This window comes from Equus caballus, chromosome 16 (assembly GCF_041296265.1).
Source record: "Equus caballus isolate H_3958 breed thoroughbred chromosome 16, TB-T2T, whole genome shotgun sequence".
Classification (NCBI taxonomy): Eukaryota; Metazoa; Chordata; class Mammalia; order Perissodactyla; family Equidae; genus Equus; species Equus caballus.
Genome location: NC_091699.1, coordinates 64,688,949 through 64,702,900, shown reverse-complemented (window position 1 = coordinate 64,702,900; position 13,952 = coordinate 64,688,949). Strand labels below are relative to the sequence as shown.

Here is a 13,952-nt window from a genome sequence, read left to right as displayed (position 1 = left end):
TAGTGTCTGACATTGAACGGGGGATTTCTAGAGTCTTCTTCAATCAATGCCACACGTAAATTTCAGGGGATTTCTATTTTTGGGTTTCTCTTAGCCTAAAAAAGAATAGAAATTAGCATGGAAGACCGTTTTCATATATGGACAGCAATTATAAAATAAAATCATCGTGATAAATGAAGAGTTCATTTGGATGTTTGCTTTTTAATGAATTGGTTCACAGCTAAGTAATTATTCAGTTATTTTTAAAATTTTCTAATTGTGTTGTTTCCTTGTACGTGAAAGAAAATATTCACATCAGACCAAAATGAAATCTCCAAATTCTGTCAATGTCTTACAGGTTATTAAAATAACGGTTGTAAAAAGAGAGTCAGCAAACTTTTTCTGGAAAGGGCCAGGTGGTAAATATTTTAGGCTCTCTGGGCCAGATATGAACTCTGTTGCATGAACTTTTTAGTTTCTTCTGTTTTTGAAACAGTCTTTTAAAAATGAAAAAAACATTCTCTGCTCACAAGGCTGTAGAAAAACAGGCCATGGGCCCTCGGGCCGCAGTTTGCCATCCCTTGCTGCGGGACATAAAAAATGTGAGGGATATTGTCCCATGTAACTAACCATTCATTCAGCTTCTACAGCACACATTCCTAGGTACCATTAAGTGGCCCATCCTGAGCCAGGTGCTGGGTACATCATGGTGATCCAAATAGACCTGGCCTTTCCCAGTGTAAAGCTTACTTTCTCAGGGGAGAAACAAGCAGTCAAGAGAACCAAATCGATTTGTAATTATAAGACATCTCATGTAGTTACAGAGAAGTGGATACTGGAAGCACACACATTCAGTGGATGCTTCAGATAATAGAGACAGAGTTACAGGGAGGGATTGTTGCTTGCTGCTGTTGCGCCTGAGTATTATTTCATCTGTCCTCTTAATTTTGCTCTCCAGCTCCATACTTTGCTGGCAACAAGGACAGTCCATACTTCTCCACAAGAGTTTTTTTTGCAATTCCAGCTCTTTCTGTAATTGCTTTGTCCTACCACCACTGCCGCCTTAGTCTCACCTGTCCTTTGTCCCATTCAGGCTTCCCAGTGTGCATAAGAATTTAGGTTTTCAAGAGTCAATCACCAAATTGTTTCCTTTTCCTGTTCTTTTTAATGCATTAATGTATTTGTTCCCCCCAAAAGTGATGTTTTTTTCTCTTGATTGCTGAAATTCTGATGTTTGGGTGTTACTTTTCCAGTTTTTAGTGACATCAAATAGATTTAAGACCTAAGGTTGTCATCTGGAATATAGTTGGTGGAAGTTGGCATTTCCATGTGGAACTTACCTTAAGAATGTGTAGTAAATCGTATTAAACCACATGCACACTCCAAACTGACATGGTGCTAGCTTCATTTCTTCGTTAAGTGATGGTATCAAATAGGATTCAGGGAATGGGTTCCCTCGAGAGATTATGGTTATTCCCATTCCACCTGGACTGTATCCTCATCTCTCTTTTTTCCTCTTTTTGCTCAAACACATATAATGGGTGAAAACTGCCAACTGAATGATTACAGATCCCTTCTCTGACGTGTCTGCTTCCATACCACCTACCCAAACTTTTCCTTTCTATTCCCTTGTGCAGAGTTATCGCTTTGGGAGAATTGCTCTTCCTCCGACAGATCTTGTATTCTTACTTTTTAACATAACGTTTCTTCTACCCATCATTGACTTTTTGCCATCCTTCGTTGACCAACTCAAAGGCAGTCCTTGCCACTGTGTCTTCTCTGTTTCTTTAAGCTTTTCCATACTCCACCAACACATAGATTGCAGCACAGATTTACCTCCCATCCCAGACTGCCATATATTGCTAGGCATTTGTGTATAGGCCCTAACACCTCTACTGGGCTATAACCTTTTGAGGGCAGTGCCATACCCATGGTAGCACTCAGCAGTGCTATGTTTAATGAATGAATCTAGTATCCCAGCATGAGGCCTAGCGTTCTTCCCAATGGGGGCAGCCTAGCAATAAAGCTCTCACTGAACTATAACTACCTTTTATTGTCTCCCACCCACTGAATGTTTCCATCCATGTCCTGCTTCCCAAGAGGAAAACTATTTAATCAGAGCCAGTCAAGGCCAGCACATGAATCAAAGTTTGACATACAAGACATTGCACTTAGATAGCTGGTGCTAAGGACACTCCTTCATTAACCCACGGGGCCTACTTTAGTGGTCCATATCAGAAAACTAGCTGCATTTCTGTCTTTAACTTCTCTCACCTTTGTCGTAACATTTCCATTGTTGCCAGCAATTATTCTTGTTTTATATAACTCCAAATCACATGCACACTGAAAAGAGGAGTATTGGGTGGGTATAAGGTAAATAACTTCCAACCTTTCCACAGACTCGTCTCCCCACTGCTGATGGGCACAGAGCTGATGTTTAATGGTAGCCTGGATGTTGATCAGGACATGACAAGTTGGAGTTTAGAAAAGAGCAAAGACCATGTCAGAACTGTGGCAGTCTCTCTGTTTCTACCGGATACCGTACGTGCGAGCTTTTTGGAGGCAAGAGCTGTCATACCTTCTGTATTCCCAAGCCTCCTGCAATGCCTTGAGCTTAGTTGTCCATTTATTCAAGACTAATTGATGATCTGATGTGTGCTAGGTAGTGTGTAGAGCAGTGAAGAAGAAAGACATGGTCCCTGCCAGCGTGGAGTTCTCAGTCTACTGGGGGTGGAGTAAGTAGAGAAAGACAGATATGAAACCAGTAAGTGGAGTCATAGTTATATAATTTTCATTGTGCTAACTTGTTCCATAGAAAAAATGTAGAGTACTATGAGAATATATAATGTAAAACATTTTTCCAAGTTTTCCCGGATTTCCTTTAGGGAGCAACATTTAAGCTGAAGTTTGAGGGAAGAGTAGGGGAAGTTGAATGGATGGCCAGAGGTAGGGAAAACTGGACAAGTGCAAACTAGCAACCATCCCTGGAATAAAAACTCACAACATATTATCCACAAAAACTGTGTTGATGTTAAAACTAACAGATGCCTGAGGTGTGGACCCATTTCCTCACGGTGCATGCCTACTCATCCCAACTCTTCTCCCTTGTTTTGTTTCCACATCAGAATATGCCACCAACAACCCTGACTTGTTGTTAGTCATATTCCAAGTGACAGGCGTCAGCCTCCTGCCACCGCTGGGAATTGCCATTGCGGTCATCATCACCTTCTACTGCTACCGCGTTCACCGGCAGCAGAAGCTGAGCCCGTCCTGGGAGACCAGCAAGCCACGGAAGCTCATGGAGTTCAGCGAGCACCTTGCCATCATTCTGGAAGACGACCGCTCCGACATCAGCTCTACGTGTGCCAACAATATCAACCACAACACAGAGCTGCTGCCCATTGAGCTGGACACCCTGGTGGGGAAAGGTCGCTTTGCTGAGGTCTACAAGGCCAAGCTGAAGCAGAACACTTCAGAGCAGTTCGAGACCGTGGCAGTCAAGATCTTTCCTTATGAGGAGTACGCCTCCTGGAAGACAGAGAAGGACATTTTTTCAGACATCAACCTGAAGCATGAGAACATACTCCAGTTCCTGACAGCTGAGGAGCGAAAGACAGAACTGGGAAAGCAATATTGGCTGATCACCGCTTTCCATGCCAAGGGCAACCTACAGGAATACCTTACACGGCATGTCATCAGCTGGGAGGACCTGCGCAAGCTAGGCAGCTCCCTAGCCCGGGGCATTGCTCACCTGCACAGTGACCACACCCTGTGCGGGAGGCCCAAGATGCCCATTGTGCACAGGGACCTCAAGAGCTCCAACATCCTCGTGAAGAATGACCTGACCTGCTGCCTGTGTGACTTTGGGCTTTCCCTGCGTTTGGACCCGACCCTGTCTGTGGATGACCTGGCCAACAGTGGGCAGGTAGGTTAGACCTGGATCCCCCTTGCCTCTTCCTGGTCCCTCCCTACCTCTTGATCCATATCGCATGCCTCTTGTCTCAAACAGCCCTACACTCTGGACCCTTGTCGAGGGAATCTAGCCAAACTAGGGAGTTTATCCTGGGCATGCCCCACTCTCTCCAGCCAGGGTGCCTTTGCTAATCAACAGCATTTCTCCTCTTGTTTCTTCAAATCCTCCCCAATTCAAGATAGATATTTTTTTCGTTGACTCAATCTTCATTTCTCTGCGATTTGCAAATTATTTTTCTTTGCTTCAAGCACTGTTAGTACTTATCTCCGTTTTTTCCTCTCTTAATGGTTGTACTTAGCCCTTTCTACTGTGCTATTGGTAGTCATATTGGTTTCCTTTTACTGTTCTAGAAGACAGTCTCCTTGATGTCCAAATCCATGCCCATTTGATCACATCTGGCACAATGCCTTGAACAATGCAGGTGACCAATAAGTATTTGTTGAGTGAGTGACAGACTGCATGAATGAACAGTTCTACTTTTGAAGCATCTCACTGATTGAAATAGAAACTTTTTTGGCTAAGGAGCTATTGGAAAGTGACTAGAAATTTCCAAGATATCTTTTATGAATGGTGGGGCCCATGTTTTCACACACTGGAAGCTTGACTCTGGATTAGAGTGGTGTCTTGAGAGCACCGTTATTTCCTCTAACCAGGTGGAGAGACGTGCTTCTGAAGCATTTAATCACAGCTCAGTCAGCCCTCTGGGTCCGTGGCTGCCCATGTAGTGTTGAGGTAAACATGTTGAAACACTGTGGATTCATGTGCCAGGGTAATGAGTCATGCAATGACCTATTAAAAAGAAAATTTTCTTCTCATACATGCCAATAAGGAACATTCCTTGGGATGGTAATATCAACTCACTTAACCTTCCTTAGATCCTTGGGAAAATAGAATTTTGTTGTTATTTAGTCAAGCTATACATGCTGTAATTTCAAATATTTAATTGATTTCTTGGCTAGAAGTATTTTTTCTTTTTTTCTCTGGATCCCAATGTTTTCATATTATCAGTCATTGTCAAAATAAAATTATATAGCATGCCCTTAAATTATAAAATGATTCAGATTTGTTGTTTTACTTTGGAAATACTTTCATACAATTTAGTACAGATTTTTATGAAATTATACTACACCCTTGGCACACTAGAATGTGCCATGGGGTAAACAAAGAAGATTAAGATGGTCCTTAAGTGACCAAAACTAATGATGATAATTAGTATTATTATTTTCACCATAAATCTTGGAGTTTCAGGAATGAAAAATATTTAATTTGCAAAAGCAAAAATAAACATCTAAAGTATCACAGATCTTGTCTCCTAGGTTATCTGCAAGGATGTTATTGTATGATATGATGACATATATATCATGGGACTAGATAAGATAGCTCTGTGGGTTGGCATTTCCTTATTTTGGCATGCTTTGTTCGTATTCTTTACAGGGTTTTCAGGGAGAAAACACGTATTTTTGAAAATAATTATGTAAGCTCTGCCTCTCTGTGCCAGTCTCATTACTTCGAAGGTCATTGTGCTTTTTAAAGATCATCTGTTCATGTGGGGGACAAACGTCAGCTATATTTTGAAAATAAAAATGCAGCTGGAATTAAATGATGGGCTGTTTTTGCTTTAGGTGGGAACTGCAAGATACATGGCCCCAGAAGTCCTGGAGTCCAGGATGAATTTGGAGAATGTTGAGTCCTTCAAGCAGACAGATGTCTACTCCATGGCTCTGGTGCTCTGGGAAATGACATCTCGCTGTAACGCAGTGGGAGGTACGTATGGACCACCATCATGGTGCAGTGGTGGATGCTCCTTTGAATGATGTCATGTTAGTTGCTTCAAGGGTGATTCCAGGATTACGAAAGAGTTAACCCCACAGTGAGAGGTAGTTGAGATCTGGTAGTGCACAGCCATTCCAGAATGATTTGGAACTGTGCTAAAAAAGCCTAGGTTTTTAAGCTGAAAGCTGTGTTTGGAGCATAAATCTTTTTATCTCCTTTCTTGAAATATAATTACTTTTCTCTTGACACCTCTCTTCACAAATATTTAAATATCTCGCAAGAGACGAACACTGCTAATATTTATAAGAATTATTTCTACTTATCAAATGGATAATATTATTCAGAAAAGTATCTGATTTTTGTTTCTTTTTGTATTTTAAGATTTTTGAGAATTGTAAGGTCTAGGAGATGAATGTGACTCAAAATTACTTTTATAGACCTGACTTTCCTTGTATTGGGCAAAACAAGCAGAATGGTTTGATGCATTTGTTTAGGTTTTGAAAAATCTAGTGAAGAGAGTTTATTGAGGAGTGCAGTATTCTTCATGGGTACAGGGAGGGTGTCATTGTTTTAGAGAGTATTGTCCCCTGATCTTCCTGGACATGAGAATGGCTGAGGTCTACATGACTTTATCCTTTTCTGACTCTCCTTGCAGTAGTTTTCATCAGAGTCTTAGCTCTTACCTTGGAAATTAATGCATGCCATCCTAGTCCTGACTAGCTGCTGAATCAAGCCAAGCTAACTCCAATTTTGTTTTTAACTCTTTGTTTTGTAATAATTTGAGACTTACCGAATTGTTGCAAAAATAGTACAACGTTTGCATACGCTCTTCACCTGGCTTCCCCTTGCATGAACATCTTACCTAAATCATAATTCAGCTATTGAAAACAGGAAATTAACATTGGTACAATACTCATAACTAGTCTATAGAACTTACTCGAATTTCCAAGTCCCCAGAAATGTCCTTTTCTGAACAGGAGCCAATCCCGGATCCTACTTCCGTTTAACATCCATGCCTCCTTAGTCTCCTTCAACTTGTGCCAGTTCCTCAAGCTGTCTTTGTCTTTCATGACCTTGACACTTGTGAAGAATTTAGTTATTTTTTAGACAGTCTCTCACTTTGGGTTTCTCTGATGTTTTCTCCTCATTACGTTGAGATTGTGCATTTTGGGCAAGAATACCACAGACATGATGTTGTGTCCTTCTCAGTGCCTCATATTGGGGTCACAAGATGTCAGTGTGCCCAATTATTGGTGATCTTCAATTTGATCATTTAGTTAAGTTTTTGCCAGATTTCTCCCCTGTAAAGATACTGTTTTTGTCCACTTGTAATTAACATATATCTTGTGGGAAAGTACTTTGGCCTGTTTCTAAAAATACTAAACACCTGTTTAGTAAGGATACTACACCTGTTTCTCATTATAATTTTACCTGCCAATTTTAGGATCCATCAGTACTTCTTGCTGGCAACAATCATTACTGTAATGTTTGCCTAACAAGTGATTTCCTTTCTTCTCCCTCTACATTTATTAATAAATATTCTACTGTAAGGGAGATCTGCCCTTTCTCTCACCACCTCCTGTTATTTATTCATTTAATTATGTATTTATCTCAGTATGGAGTTGTGGATATTTATTTTATTCTATGGGTATCCGATATCATCAGTATTTATTTTGTTGCTCAGATTGCCACAGCTTTGACCACTGGGCAAAACTACCCAACATTTTGCTGGATTTGGTTGGCGCTCTTGCTAGCTCTGATTCTTCCTCCTGTTTAGAACTATCTTAGCTGACTCTCCAGGATGACACCAGGTCATCGCCTCCCATTGCAAACCTTGCTGTACCTTCGCCTATGTCCTGGGTCCCTGCATGGGGATAGCACTTTCTATCTGGCTGATACTATGGTTTTCTGGTTTCCTGCCTAAGATTTCTTCCCCTGCGGCATTTCCAAAAGTAACTTGGTTTTTCCTTCCACAGTGAAATTGGTTTAACCAAAGTTTCAGCCACTGAGAATGATTTTCTGCTTAAAAGCTTTGACACTTCCCAAATGAATCCTGAGACCAGTCTGAGCTGTGTAAGAGATGATGCTGTTGTCATTGCCAGGATAAATTTACCCAGATTTGGGTATCTTTTCTGTCCTTTCAAACTCATTGTTCTGTCAGCTTGAGATGGAGGTTGTGTCTTTGTCTTTCCCTCCGTCTGTGCAGTGGGTTTCTTAAGGCCCTGTGTGTGCTCCCTGCTCTCATTGTTATCAAAGACTGAAGCCCTTTCCTGTTGATATTTGCTGAGTGTGGAAGAATTTGGGCTAACGGCAAAGAACTGAGTTCACCAACTTTTACGAGGTCTAAAAACAGATACAGTATAAACAAGTTTTCCCAAGGAAGGAACAGGATCTCATTTGTTCAGCTAGTCTCAAGAAACCTTTCATAACCTTTAGGATAAGAACAGACGGCTTTTGGGGAACCGGAAAGAGGCCATCCTGGTTCTCATTTTGTTTGATCCTAAGCCCACAGCCCTGTTTCTCCCATCTCCGCTTCGGCTGCAGAAGCCAGTTTTATTTATCTGTCCTTGCTTCGGTCCAACAGAAAGCCCTTGACTCGATTAAGTGAAGTGAACTCACATATTAAGCCATTTCTTTTACCTTTTTTAGAAAGCATTGATTGTTTTTCCTTTTGGAAAAAAAGCAAAGGTTTTGGAAACCTTCAAGACAGATTTTTAGCCTAGTCTTAATTTCAGATTTTTCTTTTATACTTAAAGAAAGGTACATAAAACCTGAAGGTAGATGTGGTCCCTCCTAGCTGTTGTAGAAACACACATAGAAAGGGCTTGCTCTCAGGAAGCATGTAGTTTACTGATGAAACAGACATTTATTTTTTCTCCTTTACTTTTCAAAAATTTGTATATACAGACGCATTTCTTGCCTTACAAATAAAATAGCTAATAATTCCCTCTAGTTGACATTAGGCTTTAATGTATAAGGTCTAAGAAACAAGGCAGGACGTAAAAGGGCTTTTCTTAAGCTTAAACTTTTCTGCCACTTGAAATACAGCATATGTAAGTACTGTTCTTCATTGACAGTCTCACTTTAAAAAGGAAATGTGGAATATGCTTACCTTAGTACGATGAATTGTAGATCAACATTTTATTTCACAACATAGGTCAACTAACATTCCATTCAGTTTATTCTGAGAAGCAGAACATCTGATGGAATGAGGCAGGGGCAGTCTTGGGGGAGAATGTGAAATACCAGCTTTCCTGCCTGTGAGTGACTCCATTCTGTTCTTAAGGTTGAGACCAGACTCTCCACATGGAAGCTAAGCCCGGCCCTTGCTTGCCTCTCTAGGCTCGTCTCCAACCAGTGCTCTCATTCTGCATTCATTGTTCGGAACCTCCTGTAGGTCTCATCTCTAGGCTTTGTCTCACGCCATTTCGTGGGACTAGAACACTGAAATAGACTATTACACAGGCAAATGTGGTGGAGTTGTGATTGGCGCTGCAGGAAGGTAAGGCAGGGGGCACAAGGGACTGAATGCCGACATCGGCTAAAGGGAATGCAACCAAAGGATCAGGACTGAGAGTTAGGTCAGCTCTCGAAGGGTCGGTAAGACTCAGAAGTGTCCTCTTCAGTTACTTCCTTATCAGCCAGCCTCTCCTCTGAGCAGAACAGCACAGGGAAACCCAAGAAAGATACAGCATTACCTGGAGAAGCCTCACTCTTATCAGGTGAAAAAATGCCAACATGATAATACCACCCTTCTAGCCACCTGGTACAGCTCTGTTAGTACAAAATTCCACGTCAGAGCTCAAGGGATGGGTTGTCATAATTGAACAGAGTGGTCAAAAGGGAAAGACTTTCTGGTAGAAGTAGGTTTGGTCCAGATGAGGAAAGCCACCAAGGAATAATAGCTACCCTTACTTGAGCACTTGCCTCATGGGTCAGCGCATTTGATCTACTAAGCACCCTTTAAACTATTGTAGTATTATTAACCCCATTTCACAGATGAGAAAACTGAGGCTTCAGGAGATGGGAAAGTTGTGGAGACAGGAATCAAAGCCCTGTTGTCTGACACTAGCCCACAGACTCTAACCTTCCTAGTCCAGTGCTGGCCTGAGCAATGGAGAACATGTTTAATAAATGGCAGCCACACGCATCATTATTATTATGGATGGAGTGGTCAGTACTACTTTGTGCATCCTGGCCTTTGACTCGAAGCCTTTCAGGAAGTACCTGGCAAGACAGTCGCACACTTGAAGAGCAGTCAGTGATGGCCTCACTTCTGAAGGTTTCCACTGATTGGCTTTCCTGTCTCCTCTGGGTAAATCTCTGTCAACAGAATCCAAAGGCTGTGAAATTCTGTGGCATGTTCATAAACTCAGTGCCTTAAAGTCTGAGATAACTTCCTTTTCCTTATTTTTCTGAAGATACATTCGTTCATTCATTCACTCATTCACTCAATAAGTATTTATTGAGTACCTATGGAGTGGCAGGCGTTATTCAAAATGCTAAGGATACAGCAGTGAAAAAAAGTCTCTGTCCTCAGGGACAGGGAGTCTAATGAAGACCTAATACTCTAGAAAGACGGGTAATGAACAAATAGATACATTATACAACGTGGAGGGAAGGAGGTAGATATGGCGATTTTAGAAAGACAATAACTCGAAGTTAGGGCATAGAAAATGACAGAGGGTGTTATTTCAGACACTTGAGTCATCTGAAAGAATAAAGAGAAAAGTCAAGAAAACAGGTCTCTCGGAGTTGTTTGAAGAAGAACAAGATAGAAGGAGGTGATTGGTGTGTTCCTGTTTTATGAAGAAAGGGAAAAGTCATGAAATCTCCATTCAGCAAGGACAAACTCGGAGGCTGGTTCTCTTTTACAAAGAACCCTCTGTGGGGCTTTTGGCTTGTTTGGTGTTCATGCAAATGTTTGTGTGGTGTGTGGGAGGCCGACGCAGGCCAGGCTGGTCCCTTTCAGGCTCCCTTTGGCGAGCACAGCAGGCACAATACTCACGTCATCCCCAGCCAAAATGGGCCCACAAGCAGACGACTTCCAAACCCCTAGCCATTTAGGCCTTTGAATATAAGCTGACGCACAGCAGCCGACCGAGCAAGGATTTAACAAGAGGAGAAACATAAGCCCAAGAATGGCTCCTGAGTGTATTGTCAGCTGGCTGCCGTCTGTGAGACAGACAGAAAGTACAAATGAGTCAAAAAGAAAAGAAAGGGAGAGAAATAGAAAAAGAAGCGTGAGAGAGAAACACTGAAGAGAGGCTAGGATGGAAGCGCTTCGTTTTCCTGCGTTTCAGGGGAGGATAATTCGGAAGGCGGATAGTTGAAAACTCAGGAGTACGGCTTCAGGGAAAACCGTCAACAGCTTTGCTGCCTGTTACAATCCAAACAGCAGCTGTGTACCAGATGCTGACGTTCAGAGGAACACTGTTGCTGTCCCAGAGACTTGCCCTCTGAGTGTTGCTGACCTGGGAAGGGAGACGCAAGCATAGTCCCTTCCGAGAGCCTTCTGAGAGAAATGGAAAGAAGCTGCAAGGCCCTGGAGCTGGGGGCGGCTTCATCACTAAATATATTGTGGGGAAAACAGGGGGAGGGGTGCTGGAATGGAGAGCAGGTTGTTCTCGAGCTGTGAAATAAAGAAGTTGCTTAGGGGAGATGTCTGAGGCACGCAGGGAGGTCCTGAGGTGTTCGGCCTCCAGCCCCCTGGCATGGGAAGCAGTCCGAGGGTGAGAGAGGGACTTGGTGTGAGTAAATAATTCTGCTGCGGGGCTGGCCCCGTGGCCGGGTGGTTAAGTTCGCGCGCTCCGCTGCAGGCGGCCCAGTGTTTCGTTAGTTCGAATCCTGGGCGCGGACATGGCACTGCTCGTCAGACCACGCTGAGGCAGCGTCCCACATGCCACAACTAGAAGAACCCACAACGAAGAATACACAACTATGTACCGGGGGGCTTTGGGGAGAAAAAGGAAAAAATAAAATCTTTAAAAAAAAAAAAAACAAAACAGAAGCTTGTTAAAAAAAAATAATAATAATAATTCTGCTGCGTGGGCTTCTGCTTTGGGCTGGGTGTCCCAGACCCTGGAACAAGAATTTGAGTGTAAGTAGTTTCTTTGGGGAGAAATCTCAGGAAATGCCAGTCAGAGAACAGAAAATTGAGTCAGGAAAGGGAAGGAAGCCAGGAAGTGGTGTGTTATCAAGCGGGTCACCCCTTGGATGACTGGAGCGTAATCCTGCTGGGGGCCCTGGATGCAGCGTCACACACGCACCTCAGCATCCACCTTCTGATGCACGAGGAAAGTGGAGTGCTTATCTTCCAACTCTCATCTGTCTGGTTGAGGGCTGCTCCGGAGGCAAGGGTGGAGAGGCCTTCCCCCCCAGATGCCCAGCCTGCCCCACTTGGAGCTGGGCCAGCGTGCATGGAAAGGGAGAGTGCAGAGGGCTGTGTGGCCAGCAGTCCTACAGGAGAATCCTGAGTAATAGTAGAGGGCACATGTGATTTTTCTTATTTTGTGGACATAGAGCTGAGGCACAAAGTGTTGACATCTCTTTTGCAAGTCCTCATATCTAGTTTATGATGACACCAGGGCAAACACAGTTAATAATACTCCTCTTTAGGGTGCGTATTGCTAGCACTTTTTTGTAAGTGCTAAACTCAGTCTTATTCTCTAAACTCTTTGCCCTTTTTTCTTAGAGGCATTTCCAAATTTCTTTTACAGATCGTTCTTATTATAGGTTAGCCAGGTAGAGCACTCTCTGAGCTAACCCCACTCACCCCTGAACTTGATTTCTCTGCAGTTCTTAACCGAAGGGAGGCCTGAGCCTGGGTACCATTTGATTAAATGTGTAAAGAGGAACTCTAGAAAATAGTGCATTCATTCTCTTGCCAGCCATGCCCTGGTCTGGTGCCTGTGGTGTAAAATGTGACAGTCTCGTTTTTCCCCACCTCCGCCCCCACCAGTCCCCCTACCTCCAAAAACTCAGAATGGACAAGTGTTTGGGTTTGATAGTAGCTAAGGAGAGTGCTGCCCTTTGTAATCGGTGTTTTTTTGCATGGCTTGTTTAGAAACCATAGTCATGCAACAGGTCCCATAAGGTTCCCTGTCTCAGGGTCATACGGTCAGGACAGCCTAGCCAAGACAGGGAAAGACACATTTGTCACATTTGTGACAGACGTGTTCCCACTTGGGGCTGCCCCAGCTGTGCTTATGCTAGTTGGAAGAGAAAGAACTCACTGAAATGCTTGGTAGAGAAAAGAAAGCATGAAAGCTTCCGAAAAAGGCAAAGCCATTTCATCAGAGTGACAGTAAGACAGTAGGCAGTTCTGAAGGCGCTTCCCGGAATCCAGTGCACTCTTTGGCATCAGTTTTCTCAACTGTAAAGTGAGGTGTTGGATTCTGTCTTTGAAGGCTCTTCTTCGGTAGTCTCTGTCTGACTAATTTGAAACCCTTAGAATATGTTTAATACCTTCCTTACTTTCCTCTGTCAAGATGCAGCTCATATTCCTTGCAAAACATTGAAAGCTGCTCCACGTGTGCGCTGTGAAACATGCTGGTCCTCCAACTGGCGGTTTCACATTTGCGATATGATGAGGACAGAAACTGAGAGTAGGTGTTTAGTACCTTTAATCATCATTTGATGTTGCCATGACCCCGAAGTGGGATTCATTTTTCTTGTAATTCATTTATATAGTCTTTTACCAAAGCCTCAGTCCCCAATGAATTTGGGGCAAAACCACAGGTCTTTTATAAAAAATAGATTGAGAAGTGCTCATTTATAAACAAGGGAAAAATTTAAGTCACTTTAAATCCCACTGAATTATTCAACTTAAGCCACTTTTGTGAAAGGAACTAGGGTTAGGAGTTGGGGAGAGATTTGCTTTTCTCTGTATCCATTTGTTTAGTAATTTTATAGTTTAATTGCATGCATTTCCTAAAGTAAAAGTATTTTAAGCACCAACATGAAAAATAAATAGATAACGATAAAAGATAGGCAGTTTGAACCCAGCGATTTTGCCCAGGTAGATTAAGCATCCCAGCCTCTAGATGCCTGAAACCAGGGGAAGGAAGCTGGAGTTGCAGAGGTCCCAGCCACCAACTTTTTGCTCGTCACCGGCTCTGCTCGATTCTGCAGTACTGTCTGGGTTTCAGTGCATGAGGTTCCATCCTTGGAAGGACTATCAGCGTCCACTTGGCTGGCAGTGGTTTCTGCCCTTTTACCTCCTCGC

General features: G+C 42.8%; 1 protein-coding gene across 6 annotated transcripts in view; it reads left to right on the top strand.

Moving 5' to 3' along the window:
- TGFBR2 (transforming growth factor beta receptor 2) overlaps positions 1-13,952 on the top strand; it is a 109,734-nt gene that overhangs the window by 85,689 nt on the left and 10,093 nt on the right. For all 6 annotated transcript variants that reach the window (XM_005600871.4, XM_023619733.2, XM_070236841.1 and 3 more), the window contains 2 exon segments: positions 3,105-3,904; positions 5,575-5,716. In XM_005600871.4, coding sequence (XP_005600928.3) covers positions 3,105-3,904; positions 5,575-5,716 — 942 coding nt within the window.